The sequence below is a fragment of the Copidosoma floridanum genome, unplaced genomic scaffold (assembly GCF_036245765.1).
Source record: "Copidosoma floridanum isolate Cflo_tuat_1 unplaced genomic scaffold, Cflo_Japanese_pri ptg000011l, whole genome shotgun sequence".
NCBI classification, from domain to species: Eukaryota; Metazoa; Arthropoda; class Insecta; order Hymenoptera; family Encyrtidae; genus Copidosoma; species Copidosoma floridanum.
The window spans coordinates 1,176,617-1,195,042 of record NW_028321888.1 but is presented as its reverse complement, the minus strand read 5'-3'; the positions used below and the strand labels follow the sequence as shown (position 1 = coordinate 1,195,042).

Genomic DNA, 18,426 nt, shown 5'->3' with positions numbered 1-18,426 from the left:
AGAGGAAACCCAGCGGCTTGCAGAAGTTCGATTAGTTGGTCACGAATATGTCGGGCCGTGGTGATGTCGTCGGGACCGGAGAGTGTGTCGTCGACGTAGCGGTCGTTCATCACCACGGGAACTGCCTCGGGCCAACGGTGTCCTTCGTCCTCGCACAGCTGCTGCACAGTGCGCAAGGAGAGGTACGGTGAGCACGAAGCGTCGTAGGTGACTGTTAACAGCTGATAGTGCGTGGGCGGTTGGTTTAGATCAGGGCTCCGCAAGATACGCTGTAGGTCGACATCACGATTGTCAATCCAGATCTGACGAAACATCATGCGGACGTCGCTGCAGAAGGCGATTCGGTGTCGTCGCCAGCGTAGGAGCACGCTGGGGAGCGCGGTCTGCAGCCTAGGGCCCGCGAAGAGGACGTCGTTTAAGCTGTAGCCACTCGATGTCGGTTTCGAGGCGTTGAACACGACGCGAAGCCTGCGGCCCTTATCGCTGCTCTGCCAGATGCCGTGATGTTGGATATAGGGCACTGGTCGGGGCGATGCCATGCGCAGATCATCAGGCAGCGGCCTCATGTGACCCAGAGCGATGTACTCTGCCATAAATTGCACATACTCAGCACCCATCGCTAGGGTCCACTGAAGTCAACGATGCAACGAGTGAAGGGCGGCCGTGGCACTCTGCAGTCTGTTGCCGAGCAGCCACGCACTGTCGCTCTTCAATGGCAGACGAACGACATAGCGGCCATCCGAAGCACGATGGTAATCGAGGAAGATGCGCTCGCACTCAATGTCCTCTGGAGCGCGGCGGCTGACTTGCGGTACTTCCTCGAGCTCCCGAAAGCGCTGCAGCAGCGCAGCCAGCTCGCGATGCCAAGACGGTGCGCCGTCCATGTGCAGTGTTGAGCCAACAGTAAAAGCTGCCGGCTGCAGGCCAGGAGCACGGCCGACGAAGGTCCAACCGAAGATCGTGTGCTGATCGATAATGTCACCCCGCCGGACGGATTCCGCCCTGAATATGCGGCTGTAGACGTCGGCACCGAGAAGCAGGTCCACACGACTAGGTGTACCAAATGCGGGGTCGGCCAGAGGCTAAAGATCAAGCCACTGCTCGGCCACGGATGGGTGCAGAGGAGCGGCCCGCGATACAAGCCCGAGCTGAGGTAAGCAGAGTGCCGCCAAGGTGATCGGCGGCGCATCTGAGTTCTCGAGCGGACGACCGACTCACCTCCTACTCCGGAAATGCTCGCATTGGTGTGCTCCAGCGTGGCGTTGAGCCGTCGCATCAGGTTCGCTAAGACGATCGTGACCTCGGAGCACGCATCGAGGAGGGCTCGGACTGTCGCGCGCCGGCCGGACGGACCACTCAGCTGGACGAGAGCGGTTGGTAGCACGGCGAGTCAGGAAGAGGGCGACGGGCCCAGGTCGTCAGCACGGGTTGCACCGACGGGGTCGGCCTTCGGCCGTTTTGGTGATGGCAGACCGTCAGATGGGTCCGATGGCCGTCGACGGCTGCTGTCGTGAAGCAGGCTGTGGTGCTGTTCTCGGCAGTGCTGACAAACAGATCGGGAGGGGCAGAACTTCAACAGGTGGCCCGTTCGGAGGCAATCAAAACATAGTCGGGCTTGGTAGACCAGGTCTCGCCGAGCGTGCGCGTCGAGGCCTTGGAATCGAGCGCAGTGCCCCAGGTAGAGAGTTTCGCTGCAGGACGGGCACGGAGGCAGAGCTGGGCCGGTTGCGAGGGAGCAATAGTGCCGCCCAGAAGATGATGAAGCTGGTGGACGGATGCTGGGCATGCTCGCTGGCCGCGCTGGGCGAGATGCCTCAATGGAGCTGAGAGCGCCGCACTGTCGGTGAAGGAAATTCGTCATGGCGGCGAAAGTCGCAGTCTCAATCCCAGCCCTTGTGTCAGCGCCCTCGAGCCGCTCGAGCTCGTCCTCTCAGGCACGCCGGGTAGTCGGGTCCATGCCGGTCATTGCACAAGAGATCGACCAGTCATCTCACTGGAGGACAGGACGGCCCAAAGCGTGTATCTGGTCCCGATGGCTACCCAGCATATCAAGAAGGCTCCGCAGACCTCTGGCCGACTCGTCCCTTAAGGGGTGATGTTGTTGATGTTGCGTAGCGCCGTTAGATGGTCGTGTACTAGGAGACGGCGGTGTTCAAACCGTGCCTCGAGCGCGGCCCAAGCGGTCGAGTAGTTGGCTGAAAGTCGCTTCAGTAGCCATCCAGCAACTCAAGCCTCACTTCAACGAGGCCGGTGGTCCAGGCCGAGGGCTCAGTTTGCGTGACGGTGAGCGCAAAACGAGCGATGACGTCTGCCAGAAGGCATTGGGCGCCAAATAGGTTAGCCAAGCCTTTGTCGGACCTGAAAGAGCAATCATGAGCTTGACGGTTGCACGAAGCTGCTATTGCCGTCGGGCCGAGCCTGGCTTTGTCCTCACTTCCACAAATGGACACGTATGTGTGCGGTTATACGACGGGGAGAAGAAGAGAGAGCGAGAAAGAGAGAGACTCACACCTTATGTACACACACACACGCTTACACGCACATACGCACCCACACGTCCATGCGGGCGCGTAGACGTTTGCGTGCATCACGCATTGAGAAAGAGAGGTTAAATGCTAACCTTGACAAACCGCCCGTATTGCATTTGCTCTCGTCATGACAAGGTATAGGTACACCCGTAAGGAAGGCAATGTGGCCGCCACTACTGACGAAATAACCACTACCAGCAACACGGCTTCATGTCTGCCGTGGCCGTATTTATGACAAGCGCTGGACCACGGGCTATGCGGTGGCCGCGGCAGCCTTGTATTCAACTTGTCACGCGGATGCTCGTGAGGCACGCGTTAATGGCGGCACGACCTTGTCGTGGCCATGATCAGGCAACGCAAGCCAAACCACGAGCATGATGGCGGCCGCGATGGCTTAATACAACCAACACTTTGACATCAGTAATAGTATACTCACATTATGTTGTGCTCTCCTTGGTTTACACCTGCTCTGCAATGGTTGCTATTTGTTTTTTACTCGCTCGGAATCCGGCTCAAAGGACCAATGTTCAGTTTTGAAAATCTTTATTGAATATTGATCTAGTGCCTAGTACAGAGTTGCAGACAATTATATTACTTCTGTAGATATGATCTCTCTCAGCTCTTTCTTCCTTGGGTCCTCGATCGTCAGTCAGAAAATTTAATCTCTTCTTCTGAAGAGGCAAAAAACTAATTGTGACCCCACTTATGAAAATAAAAATATCAATTAACAATAACCCAGCTACTGCGATTTATGACTTAGGGGCGAATGTATCGTTAATTAATCATAATTTTTGGAAGAGTCTTAACATAGAAAAAAATGTAAGGGGGGGGGGGTAATATAAAAAACACTATCGGGGATTTCCAAATCGGAAGGTATAGTCTCGGTAGAAATGAAAATTTTTTACATCAAGAAAAATTTTAAATTCTTAATAATAAAAAATGAGATAGTATTGAAGAATTGAAGTTATGTCAAAACGAACATTTAAAAATAAGCCAAAATAGTGAAAAATCAAAAATAAATCTAATCAAAAACACATTAATATCAAATTTCAAAACATTAAAAGAAACTGATCTTCTAATCAAAATAAAAAATAAGTACAATAAAGTATTTGCAAAAGAAAAATTTGATGTGCGTACGGTACGAAATTTTGAAGCTACAGTAAAACTAACGGAAAATAAGTACATAGCTAAAAAACCATATTAATGTTCATTAGAAGATAAGACTGAAATAGAAAACCAAATCATTGAATTATTAAAATCGGGCTTGATTGAAGAGTCGAACAGTCCTAATGCGGAACCGGTCACGTAACATTAAAGAGAGAAGAAGGAAAAAAGTCTCGATAATGTATTGATTACCGAGAGCTTAATGAAATAATCGTGCCGGAAAGTCAGCCATTCCCACGAATAGATAAAATAGTGTTACAAACAAGAAATAGCAAATATTTCACGAAACTCGACGTGATCTCGGCGTTTTGGTCGATCCCACTACGTGCTAAAGATAGATACAAAACGGCTTTTGTAACTCAGCATGGACATTGGCAATGGTGTTGTTTACCGTTTGGGTTAAAAACCTCACCAGCAATTTTTCAAAGATTTCTATCTAGCAAAATAAGAAAACACGGGTTAGAAAAATTTGCCATGAACTATATCCATGATCTTCTTATCTATTCAGAAAATTACGAAGATCATCTGAAACATATTGAATTACTCTTAGAAATGTTGTTAAAAGATGGTTTTAAGTGAAACTTATCAAAATGTTTATTTGCAAAAAATAAAGTAAGATATTAAAAGCACAAAATACAATTTAACTTCATCAAGCCACTAAACAATAATGTAATTGCAATTAAAAACTTTCCTACTCGTAAAACTAAAAAAAATGTAAGACAATTTTTGGAAAAAATTAATTTTTATTTACAGTACATACCTCGAGCTTCAATAATGCTAGAACCATTACATAATTTACTGAGGAAAAACGTGAAATTTAAGTAATTGGAAGATTGTCAAGAAACTTTTAAAAAAATAAAAAATTATTTATCTTCAAAACTGGTATTAGCTATTTTTGATCCAAATATTCAAATATATACTAACACTTCGTTACAAGGTGTAGGTGCGATCCTTAAACAACCACAGGAGAACAAAACAATAAAATCTGTATTTTATTTTTCTAGAAAACTAACTGAACGACAAAAAACAAAAAAAAAGCTATATATATAGAATGTCTGACAATCAAAGAAGCTATATTATACTGTCAATATTACTTAATAGGAAATAAATTTATTATTTATACAGATCATAAGCCGTTGGAATACTTTAATATCAAAAATTGTAACGATCCAGAATAACGAGAAATCTTGAATTACATATCACCATTTGACTTCGAAATAATAATAACCTGAGTAGAGAAAATTTAGAGGCAGATTGTTTATCGAGAAACCCAGTTCTACAGGAACGGAAACAGGATTGTAAAAATTCAATATTTAAAATTGTTAATTTTATTGATGTAATAGATATAATTAATGATCAAAAATAATTGAAAATAGATGGAAAATGTGATATTGAAAAAGGCGTAATATATAAAAACTTAAATAACAAAAGGAAGATTTGGGTAACTGAAGAATATGGTATTAATTTAATAAAAACCGTGCATGAAAAACAGGGACATGTAGGAGTAAAGCAGTTAACGCCAACAAAAACGAGAAAATTTTATTTCAAAAATATGCATAAAAATATAAAAGAGACATGCCACATATGTGAATCATGCATAAAAAATAAGTCTAGAATAGTAAATCACAAAGCTCCACTTTCACAATTAGGACCAGCGAAAAAACCATTCGAAATAATTTCCCTCTATAGTAAGTATTTTTTGTATTACAGTATTTCACTGCAACAGCATTTGTTGGTTCATTCAACCTTACTCCAAATCCACTCTTTATGAGTCTCTACGTTAGAGACTTGTAGTAATTAAATAATTCTTTCCAAAATTCAGACATAAGTATTTTAAGTAGCTGCTTTTCTATATAATAATAAATATTTACTTATAATATGGGTTAATGAATGACTGCTAAACAATTTTATCATTTTTTCATAATTTTCAAAAAATTTTCGAACAGTTTATAATTTTTGTATAGTTTTTCTATCAATGGTTATTTATACAAGGTTTTATTAATACATGAATTGATTTTTATTTTATTTTATTTGATCTTCTACGCGGCACTTAAGTGATTTTTTTACTAAAGGACGTTCATTACAGTTAGCAGGATTAATGTTCAGAGGTGAGAAGAGCGTAAATATGCAGCCAGGCTGGCAATTACTTGTGTCATAAGGATATACCTCGATGTACACTTTTATGTATACTCGACCCCTCTTATTTTATCGAAATAACCACTTGTAAATCCATTTAAGAATGTGATGAGTTCATTTGAATGTAATTTATCATACCGAAGAATTGCGAAGTTTCTATGAATTTTTTATTTATAATTATAATTATAATTTATAATTTCCTTATAAATGCAGTTTTATGTGATTCTTCCATAAAGTTACATTTTAAATTAGGGTCTTATTTAATTTACCTGAAGATTTTTTTACTAAAAAAAATTTTTTTAAATGGTACAGTTAAACGATGTACAATTTTTTTTGGATATTTTTTACGCTACAGCGAATAAAAGTTAGATGTTTCAATAATATCTATCAAAAACCTATGTGCGATAAGCTTCCTGAAGTGACATTGACTGTCATGTCATATTATTCTATTAAAGATAAAGCGGACCTACAGGATGATTATTCAAAGACTTTTATATATACAAGCAGGGTGTCGCCAATCTTCATACTTTCTAGACGAAATTAAAAACTCTCTTGATGGTGGATATTTAAGTGCAATAGAAGAAGCATGGAAATGGCAATAGTTTCAAATTTGTGGTAGAACTCTCTAAATGGTAAATTTACACGTACATGTTGAAATAAGCAAAAATTAATGTTCAAAGGAAATAAAATTAAAAACACAATTAAAATATTGCAGACACCCTTAACAGCTTGGTTTGAGTTAAATCAAATCGATGGTTTTGCAAAATGATCTAGAAATTAGTATAAATTTTTAGTAGATAATGAAAAAGAAAAAATTAAAACATTTAAAGTTCCCAGATATTGGAAAACAAATAATATATGTTTAAATATATTTAATGAGCGTTATTAGTGTTTGAATAATGAAGTCATACTGACTACTAATAAACATGACATTTATGTAAATTGTCTAATTGGAATTTTAAATACTATTCAGAAAGGTCTCCCACCCCATGAAGTTTCATGGTTAGAGCAATAGTTTTGTTCAATAGAAATTCAAGTACATGCGACGGTTTGTGCAATAGTATACGATTAAAAACTACAAAATTATTCAAGTGTAACATTAAAGCAGAAATAATAACTGGAGAAAAATTGAGGAATAGAGTTTTGTACTAAAAATAACTTTGAATACAGGTAACTCTTTATTATTACTTTTTATACTAAACAGAAAGCAATTTCCTTTGGTTTTAACATATGCTATGGAAATTGATAAATCGTAAGGAAAAAGTTTTGACAGTGTTGGTTTGTATTTTAAAAATTCTCATTCGACCACCAACAACTGTATGTAGGGTTATTACGATGAAAAACCAAAAATGGTACATATATACAAATTGAAGGTAATAATAATAATAAAATAGACAATGTTATGCAGAAAGACATTTTTGACATGAATATGAGCAAAAAATATTCATTATCAATTTATGTTTCATGAAAGAAGTAAAACGAATTTATTAACAAAAAAAAATTATTTAAGTAAAAATTTTTATTATTTTATGATGATTCAGATGTAGATAATCCCACATATTTGTGGTTTGTAAGACTACAACTACGTTTATTATTATTTTTCCATTTATTTATTAAATGAAGTAATAACCAACATCTTATAAAACATGTTTTCATAAATTTTTTTGTATGTATACAATAATAAATTTAGAAAGACAATGCACTAAAATTTTTATGATTCAGAAGACCGTAAGAACTTGTTTTCATTACATTTGACACAGTTAATCAACTTTGTACATCCATTAACGAAAAGTTTTTTTTAGCATTAATAATAACTGCAACGTTAATCTATCTACCTCATGGGTGAAGTGAAAATAATAGATATTGTATGATTTTAAAAATTCATAAAGAGTTAACTCACCATCAACCTTACAATAAAAAATATTATTAAAACTAAATAAAATATTAGATTTTAAAAGTTTTTCAACATTATTTATAACTATAAAAATGATTTGTCTGGCTCATGGGCAGTGTGGAAATGAAAGATATTGTATATTGTATAATAACAATGAATTATAAAAAGTTAACAAACTCAAGACCTTGTAATTAATAAGAGTATAAGAACTTTTTTACATAATGAACTATCCATGTGGGAGGGCCGTGGAGGGGGGGGGCATATAATTGAGTGGGGCGACCCTAGCGGAGCTGCGGGGGTCGAAACGAAAACGTAAATAACTAAAATAAGAAAGACAACAAGCAAATTTGCTTTTCTATTATGGGGGGGGGGCTGGAAGAGGGTGTTTGGGGATCATGGCGACAGAAGAGGGGCTGCGGGGAGATATTGCAATTGTATATATATATATATATATATATATATATATATATATATATACACATGATAGGTACACATTGACATTTACTCAAAATAGTTCAATCTGTGTTCTGAATCAAGTAACATAATTTTGTATCAAACATTATTACAACCGTTGATAATTACTAAAGCGATATTGAAATTATGGATTTTTTTTTTTATAAACTTTAATATAATGACTTTTTGATGCATCCTTTCTTGAAAAATTTTTTTCCGCAATATTTATAAATTTCATTGTGTTCCGGGTTATGTACATGTAAATGACGCAATGGATGTACTGCTCTTTTAAATTTTTGGCACAGATAAGCCAACGTGTAATTTCACCGTACGTTTACTCTTTTACGTAGCGTACGTAATTTTTTTTTATGATTAAATTGCATGAACTACATGAAAGAAATTTGTTGTCACGTTTTTTGTTTTTTTTTTTTAATGAATTTTTAATTTTTCCGTAATTCCAAAAACATATGGGTACTATTCGCACTAAAGTTAGCTTATTGACCTCAAATTATTAAATAAATAGCTGAAACTTTGAATTTTTTTTCTAAACATTTTACATTATAAGAAAAAAATTTTACCAATCAATCTCATTACAGAGAGCGACCCTGTTTGTTACTGAAACTATCTTTAGTACATACGTTTAGTACAGGCTTGTTTATTATCTATCCTTCTCATCCATTCTAAGTCAATAATGGAAGTGCATTGAAATAGTAAAAAAATCGTGTGGGGGCGGTGGGGGGGCAAGAAAAATCGTATGAAAGGACAGTGGAGGAGGGATAGGGGGCAGTGAAGGGGTGGTGGGGGGCCCGATTCGATATTTATTGGATTAAAATAACGTAGAAAAAAGACAAATTTTACCTTAAATTTTGGGGGGTAGAGGAGTAGTAGGGGGTCTTTTGGGAGGCAGTGGGGGGAACGCCCCACACATTTAACTATATAATATAGGAGGATACATCTAAATACCGCATAATAGGTAGAAGCCTATCAGACGCCTGATATTTATTACAGGCAAACCAGACTTATTAGATCCAAGTATCATAGAGCAATTTTTAACATGCCTGCCTACTATAGGGTGTATATACAAGGCAATAATACATCTCATGTATGTCAGAGAGGCATCCGGATGGCAAGAGGTATTCTGGGCCTTTGAGTGGTACAGAGTCTTCTAGTATCGTCCGAATTGACCTTAAATGGACGGGGCAGTAATATGGGGGTGGTACGAAATTAAAAATTTTATAACTAAGCAACCAGATGAAAAGGCGGTTGCTTAAAAGGTGATACCGTAGCATACAATAAAATTCTGTTGTCAGTCGAAACACGTGGGCCGTTTTGACATTGACATTGCTCACGAATGCAGTTCTCAGAATATACTGTTTTAGTTCTTATTTGCCTGGCAGTAACTGACAAGCATTATATTTTTTGATATGTTTAAAAACTGATCTTGTTTCAACCCATACATTTTTTGAAATATCGTATACCGCACATCATTTACATCATTATTATCCTTGTATGAGTACAACTAAGGAACGAATCTCTCGAGTAAACCAAATATTCTATTTTTGTTTAATACCATAAGATTACCCAAATCTATAAAAGCCTTTTGATAAACGGGCGAAGACATGAATTTCCTTCAGCTAGCGGTATCCCTTTTCGATAAAATGATGGTGTCAAATAAGAAAAGGCGTTCAATCCTGGCAAAGCTCGAGCCATATTAGCTGCTAGTTCTTTATACATATTAGTTAATTGTAAAATATTAGTAACACATATAAATCGAAAAGTTGTTCTGCCACCGAGACGCATGAAATTTTTTAAATTTTTATTCAGCATGTTATGCATGTTGCCTAGCATAATGACGATAATATCTGTGTCAATCTAGTTAATAAAAACTTCAGATTTTTCAAGACTTTTATTGTTGCAAATATGCAAGGCAATTTTCATGTCTGTCTCCAGCTAATTTGTACACAAGCTATAGACAATATCTCTTTTCATGTCAAAGGCCCATCTCCGTTTTCCTGTGTATAATACTTATAACATTTATCGTAATTTACGTATAGAGTAATACTTTTTCTTCTTGTGCAAAAGAAACACACTTCCTCCGATTGTACCCAGTCTTTAATAAAAAAAGTTAACTAATTGCTGTTTGAACGAAACATTATTTTGGTCTTTCTGTAACGACTGGCTTGTCTTCTGCAGCCAACTAAGTATTGTACAGATTTTACGGGTACTATGTCGAGTCCTCTGATTATAATCCTTGTAAGCAGGGCCGTCAGAGTACTAATCAAGAATTAGATTAACATACTTAGCTTATTATTTCGGGTTGCCATATTTAAAACAGATCGGATAATTCACTATACATTTAATCTCCTCCATAAGTTTGAGCTAGCTCCCGTAAAGCCGTCATAAACTACATGGGTAGAGTCATTGCTCGTGATATTCAAGTTCTGCGCTTTACTGGCTGATATTTTTTCCAAGTATTCAGCAAAGGGTGGCTTCGCCGTCTTAGATATTTTTCCGTTTAAGCGACAAAACACATATAAAAACGGGCTTAGAGGGTATCTTATGGCAAGTATAATATCGACATCGTTTTTGACATGGCTAGCAAAGTGCTCCATACATCATGTTGTACGATTTCATTTTTCACGTTTGAGCCTATTTCACATATTTTTATTACTTTTTCAGTCACAAACATTTTACTTTAACGAATTTTGGCGATTTTTCAAACCAATTTGCATCTTTAGAACACTGAACAATGGTTGATAATAAGTTTATTGTATCTGGATTCGTACCTTTACCTATTGAAATATCGAATGAAACATTTTTATCAAGAAATGGACAAAATGGATTAATATTTTTTAGTATTTCAGATCTGAGGCTTTCAATCATCTTACTGTTGACGAGTGAGATTCCGCTTTGAAGCTCAGCTGTGACGTCCTGCATTTTTTTTTGAAGTCCACCGACAGAATCAGTAGAATTAGAAACACTCACGATACTGACCGCGTCAGCATTTTATTCTTCTGTGACAAAATCTGTTGGTTATCCTGAAAATTTTTTGTTTGTGCACCTTACACTAGATGATTCTTTTTTAAAATATGTCTCCCTCAAACCGGGATAACTTTTATCAATATTGAAAAAGTTACTGTGGAAAGCGGTCAATCATAGTGCGTGATTGAATAAGTTTAACGAGAAAAAAACATCATTAATATAAAGTAGTAAATGTAGGTACAAAGTGTAATCATCAGTACAAGTGCTTCTTGACAACATAAAGTTATAATTTATCAGTTTTAAAAATATAGCATAGTAGCGGGCAGGCACACAAAACTCCTTGATACACGCTTTCCTCAAATTTAGCCAAATCGTTTGAAAGACCGAGAATATCTTCATTTTAGATAATACATGTAACCTTTTTTTCTTTTAGCACTCCAAATTTGAGTAAATACTCCTTCTTAATATCTAAAATATTTTCAAATAAGTATCGATTGATTAACAGTGATGGGAGTACAAGCACGTATATAGTAAAAAAGCCTTTTGCATCGGTTAAAAGGTTTGCCAGCGATGAAGCCGTTAACAGATCCACTTGATATCAACTGAGCGTTTAATACGAAGTCCATTAGTCCGCAGTTTTCAATATACTTTCCGATAGCATTAAAATAAGCTATCATAATATAAAATGCCCCACAGTGGATAAGAACTTTATTAAGATAAGGAATTTTGAAAACTTTTATAGATATAGCTAAGTTAACTGTCACCTTAATGTTTTCTTTTCTAGTTTCATTCATGAAACGTAAACAATTTTGAAGGGCCATCTTGATAACTTCATTGTTTATTGGTGATTTATTTATAAACATCAGAAACTTAAACCTGTTTTTAGGAAATTCATTTCGATAAATGCGATTATTATAGCCAACCCCCATAGGTGTATTATCTTCGTCAAAGTAGTACGAAAATGCAAAAGCAGGATCTAATATTTTAGGATTTTCAAACACGCGTACTGAACTTTCGAGTTCAGTTTCAAAAACTTCTGCTGGCAAAAGCTTTAAGTTGTACTTCAACTGCCTATCTGTGGATTTGGTAGTGGCACAATCTTCGAAATCTTGTTCAGCTTCGTGATAAGATGTTTTAGGGATTGCACAAGCTTCAGGATGAAACTCGTCATCAAAACTCTTTTTACGGCTGCTACAACCTAATAACTTGACTTGATGAATATTTTTGCCAGATCCTCCTCCACTCTTTTTATAGCTAGTACTAGCTTCTAATTAAACTTCATGAAGCTTCTCCTCAGCAGCTTTTAATGTATGGCCAATGTATCTTTCGGATTCAGACAGTGCCTGCTTTGTTGTTTGATTCAACAATTCCCCTACGGTCAAAGTCGTCTTCTGGAAGAATGGTTTGCACAATGTAACCTACAGTATCGTGTACTGTATCTTTCCCCAGTCAGACCTTGCTTTCAAATTTTAAGTCATAATTGTCGGTTAAAACCCTGGCTAAACTTCATGGACATTTGCCAACTTCAATACCTGTTGGAAGACAAGGGGACTTTGACAAAGATGTGTAAGCTACTACCGTCTCCAATTCTTCTAAAACTGAATATGACAGATCATTCCCGAATTCAAATAACACATTGTTTATTGTCTACTACTAGTATACGAAAACAAATTCATCGACGGTGTCCTGTTTTTAGTTTCACCAGAGGTGCTGGGGTCAGTTTGTTCTCGATTTTTACTATTATTGCTTGAAGTGCTGGGGCTGATTTGTTCCTCGTTTTTGAGTTTTTTCTCAAACTCCTTCAAATATTTTTTTCCAAGAGAGTGAACATTCTTATAAAATTCTGAGTGATAACATAAGCCATCTTGAAACTTCTTTGGCAATATTATCTAACCATACGCCAACTCTGTTGTTGATCGTATATGAACGGCTTACTTTATTTTATTTAAAAAACGACACTAGAGCATCGTCGTTGTTTCGTTAAATCCTCGAAACACACTAAATACTTTTTGTCCTTAAGAGAGTTAATTGCATTAAGTGATCAGTAAGACACAAGATACATAAATAATTGTACAAGATTGACACATGGATACTGACAGTATTATTATTATACATACCTTATTATTTCATACCAAAATTTTCGAAATTTTTAACCCAAAAAGAGCTGGAATCTTTGCGAATATATTTGAAATTCAACGAGCAACTACATTGAAGTACTCATAATTGGAACTAACTAAACTCACCTGTTGAAAGCTGTGCTCCATATGATGCATGCTCCAGTTCATGAGGCTAATAGGTAAAATTTGTGTTCCAACCAGCTCAGCTACAATGCCAAAACTCTGGTCTCTGACCACTATACAAGTAGGTACAGCTACTGGCTGTAGGGGGTCACTAGTAATTCACAAATATATAGCAATTCACACCAAGCTAACTTAAATAGAATCCTTTAATTAGTTTCTGTTATTAGGCATTTTATTTTATAGCTGCAACAAATAACTAGACACTATGCTAATCCAGGATAGTATTCTGTAACTCGCACTATCAAGTTTCAGAGTAAGAGCTATACCGTAGAGATTAGACACTCATAAAATATACCACACGAGTCCCATGACACTTTAATATTCAACCACGCATATAGCTGTACAAGAACGTCCTTCTATACAACATACTACAGATGAGCTCGTGGGGCTCATTCTTGTGCACGGTATCTCAAACACAGGCGTTGTAGTGTGGTGCACGTAGGTGCTCATGTATACTACGAACCGTTCACTGCGCATAAGCATGGGTCAATCTTTAAGAGTCGTGGCCACTATTTCCGGACCATAATTTTTTCCGTGTCAGATACTAAATACCCAATTACCTAATTTTTAAGGCAATTAGTACATTTTTTTAGATAACATTTTTTTAAGTCCTACACACTCATTCTCAGTCCACGTTTAATACTCAAAATATGAGTATCTTAAAGGTTAACAAAAACTATCCTGTAGTACTACTTTCTTAAATAGGGTAGTATTACATGCCAGTGAAGGTCCCCTCACGACGTTCATCACACATAAGTTAATTTGACAGATATCATTTTAACATTGAATGTGTATTTCAAATAGCATAAAAAATATCTCAAAAAACTGTAGATCGTTAAGCTATACCCTTCTTTACATGTGGAATTTTAAAAATTGGCAATTTAACATGTAACCTTACGGAAAAGTCGCTTTCAGCCTTATTATTTTTATTTCCATATTCATCCCAAAAATTTACCAAACAATATTCTGGAACATACAAATTTTGATAAGTTATCTCACTTTGTGGTTCCAATGGTAGTTCCTTTGCTGTTTTCATCTAGATGTATAAGTTGGAGGACTAATACAAATAAAAATTACAATTACAAATAAAATAAAACTCTATAATTATTTATACAGATTGTGTTTCATGAAAAACATTTTGATTCTTTATTGTATACATTATGACAGAACGTAATCGTGTGAATTATTTTTGCTGTATTGAATATTATTGAGGTTGACTAGATCATAATATAAACAGTGCTTCAAATATTTCCAAAAATAATGAGAAAACCGAAAAATGAAAAAAAAATTTTTGTGTAATCCATAACTTATATTGCAACTTGGATGCAATGGCAGTTTTAGAAACTTGTTAACCCGATTTATTTGTAACTGTGACATATACGCAATATTTTTCTTAAATTGTTTCATACAGAAGAATAACTCGTTTTGGACATCATTAAAAAAGAGTATAGTTAGAAAAATTTCATCTTACGTTCATACGATTAAATTTCAAAAGAAGGGGTTACTACTACACGCTCATATTTTAGTGAATATGCATTCTAATTTACTAGCTATAATTTAAGTTTAAAACCATTAAAAGATTTTTATTTACTATTACCCAATTTACTTAAAAGAATGAAAGTAACAGTCCTACTTCTTTACTAAACTTCGGTAAGTTGTCTAAGACAATTAACTACAGGTAATGTGTTCAATTTATGGTAAAGATTTTTTCTTCTACTTTTACATCACAAATAATACTTGAGGATACTCGAATAATCATTACTTGTTTTTAAGTGATACATAGAAGATTTTTGGCATGTATAGAAAATTTAAGTAAAAGAAAATAATTAATAAAAATTTTAAACCTTTGATACAATCTAAACAGGAATATTCATACACATTCTTATTTAAAAAAAAATAAACTTAAGTGTACCAATACTGAATTAGATGTTTCAATTATTCTTTAAACTAATTATGAATACAGCAGTACAAAAAATATTAAGTATTAGTTTTATAATGCTATAATATTGTAGAGTGTTTTAAGTAAACTTTAGTTATTACTAAATAAAATTTTATAATTATTACAATAAATTTAACACACCTGCTAGACGAGTGCTGGGAGTGTAAGCTTCCAGAAGTTTGCGATGTTATTTGATTACGTATGTTTGTTGAATGAAATGTTACTCCAGTTAAATTGCGAGGACTTTGGGCTCTTTCTAGTGTCGTTTGAAACGTTCCTCCGTTACATGAATCTAAAGTTAAAAAATTTAACAAATTTTAGTAATATATTTGAAAGTAATTATAAAAAACATGTTTTTTATGTTTCCACTAAACCAAAGAGATTTTTTACCCTTTTTATGTGTTGAAGATATATTTTATGACCCTGAAAGAAATTGTTATCAGCGTTTTTTGAGATTTTATGAGCATTTTGCAGTATTCTGCTATGACTAATTTAATAACAGCTTCTTGTAAAGAGGAAGTCCAATTTAATAAAAATCCCTTTCCAACAAAAGCAAAAGCTTCGGAAAGTTTGATGAGTGAGACTTATACGTATACATGTTTTCTCATAACAAAAGCAAAAACTAAAATAGTGATGCTAAAAGTGTTAGTAATAATTTGATATTAAATAAATCTCATGTGATTATTTCATACGATGCGGCCAGTATTATATTTTTGCAAAAATTTAATGTAATGTACTAAATTTTTCGAACGTCATCTATGAACGGATTTTAAAAATTCAGAACTTTGTATCTCTCAATGGGACACCAGAAAAGATATACAAATGGAAATTTGACCTGAAAATCGTCAATACGCAAAAGGTAACAAATCTGTACTAAATTTTCCAAAAAATAATTTTAACATTTCTTTTACCCTCCCCCCCCCCCCTAAAAGTAGGCTAAAGTAACGTGTGCTTTAACCATGGTATATTACGTACAAGTTTGCAAAGGCTTCAATTTACGAACCAAGAGGTTTACGGCACGAGCCGAAGACGAGGGCCGTAACGAAGTTCGTAAATTGAAGCCTTTTCGAACGAGTTTCGTATATTATTTTTCTGCCTGAGCACCCAAAATCAAGCGGCGAAGGTGCTATTTTGAGGTTAGAAGGCGGAAAAATATCATACTTATTTAAAACTTACAATACTTTGTCTAACAAACGTACTAAAAAAATAATTTTGAAAAATCCTCCCAACTTTATAAACTTTTTTTTGCTATACTAAATAACCTCAACAGTAATAGCTTCACTTCTAAAATATACCACTGCAATAGTTTATCGCTTACTGACACGAGTGTGGCTGAATTTTACGGTTTACCAAAGATTTATGAAGTCAATACATCTTTGAATCTACTTGTCTATCTCATCCATAGTTCTACACATTTACTCGCAAAAAGAATCCATCAGCAACTTTTAACATTTGTTGATAGTCCAAAATGAAATGTTGAGTATTGCTTTTAATGTAGAAATAATTTTTTTTAATAGTTAACGGCGCAAAGACCACCAAAATATTTATGTCAATACAAACTTATTTTTCACGAATGTACTAATAGATCTTGTTAGATACTTATTCCCAAAACTCCAGAGACTTATAAAAAGATGGAGATTGGCAACAATTAAAAAGATAAAGACTGTATCGCTGCAAGAGCTCAAGACTATACCAAAAAGCGCTTACGAGAAGTGCTTCGAGAATTGGAAAAAATGTTGGCACAAAATAGGTTTTTTTTAGTACAGTAGAGCCCCTGAATCATAGTATAATAAGATTTTAACTTATAACTTTTTTTTTTAAAGATATTTAACCAATAACTTTATTTTCTGCAGTTTCACAAAAGTTTTTATATAATGCTGTATCGAAAAAAAAGGTAGGTTTTAATGAAGCACCAGCAGTTAATCTTTTTTTTTCGTGGAATATGACAAAAGTATAAGTAAAAAAATATCTAAGTTTAAGACCGATTAGCAAAATAATTTTTACTTTCTGCACTTTGTTGCAAGGATACAAAAAATTTTATGTTATTATATAACCTTCAGAAAAAGCATTCTTCTTAACATTGATGCATACAGAGGATGACTTGAAATAACTATTTCTAACTATGTATTGAATTAAAATGTTTTGTAAAAATTTTTTGTTTTATCAAGTTTAGGTACTTCACAATACAGATAACTACTTAAACAAAAAAATAAACATGTAGTGCTCTAGACTAGAAGAAGTAGACTGTATAAATTTGTGTGAATTCCAGATTGAGGGGAGAAAAATATTGATGAACAAATGACTTATGAAATATAAACTTTCAACATAACAGTTCACACTATTAGCAAATAAATCAGAAGACATTTAGGCATTAAATATACTAATTTATGATAACATGGGAAATAAATGTACGTCGAGAATATGTGCATGATAAAGCGGGATTTCAGTGTTAATATTATTATGACAAATAGGATAGAAAAGTGTTATAAGAATAATGTATGATAGCATATGTATGGACAGTAACACAGCATTTTAAGGCCTATGGGGCATAGTTCTCAGAAATGACTGTAATATATACATATATCTTCCTACATCACATAGTTTTAAGAGGGGGGCTTTCCACACTACTCCCCCGCGCCCCCCGCAGCCACGCCACCACCCTGCCACAACATCCCCACAAAATAAGGGAAAATTCGATTACTGTCGATAATATTTTAATCTAACAAAATAATAGCCGAAGAACCATTAAGCCCCCCCTAGCATTCCGCAGGCAACCGCACAATTTTCAAAGCCCCACGTGACCCCCCTGCAGCCACCCCTAGCCCCTACAGAATAAGGGAAAATTCCGTTAATTTCATTGTTATTTTGACCCATTATTAATCTCCCTTATTTTCTTGTAAGCCCCACCGCACTCCCCGCAGACCATCCCCACCCATTTTTAAGTGCCCCTCCCTGTCACCCCTCCACCGACCACCCATAGCTGCCTCACTGTTAGTTAGTAATCCAGCCTCCCTTTAAATATGAGGGATG

At 35.9% G+C, this 18,426-nt stretch overlaps 1 protein-coding gene across 4 annotated transcripts in view; it reads right to left on the bottom strand.

The window, feature by feature from the left end:
- Pak (serine/threonine-protein kinase PAK 3-like protein) overlaps window positions 1-18,426 on the bottom strand; it is a 463,040-nt gene that overhangs the window by 188,185 nt on the left and 256,429 nt on the right. For all 4 annotated transcript variants that reach the window (XM_089590045.1, XM_089590047.1, XM_089590043.1 and 1 more), the window contains one exon: window positions 15,538-15,688. In XM_089590045.1, coding sequence (XP_089446171.1) covers window positions 15,538-15,688 — 151 coding nt within the window. The remainder of the gene's footprint in view (window positions 1-15,537; window positions 15,689-18,426) is intronic.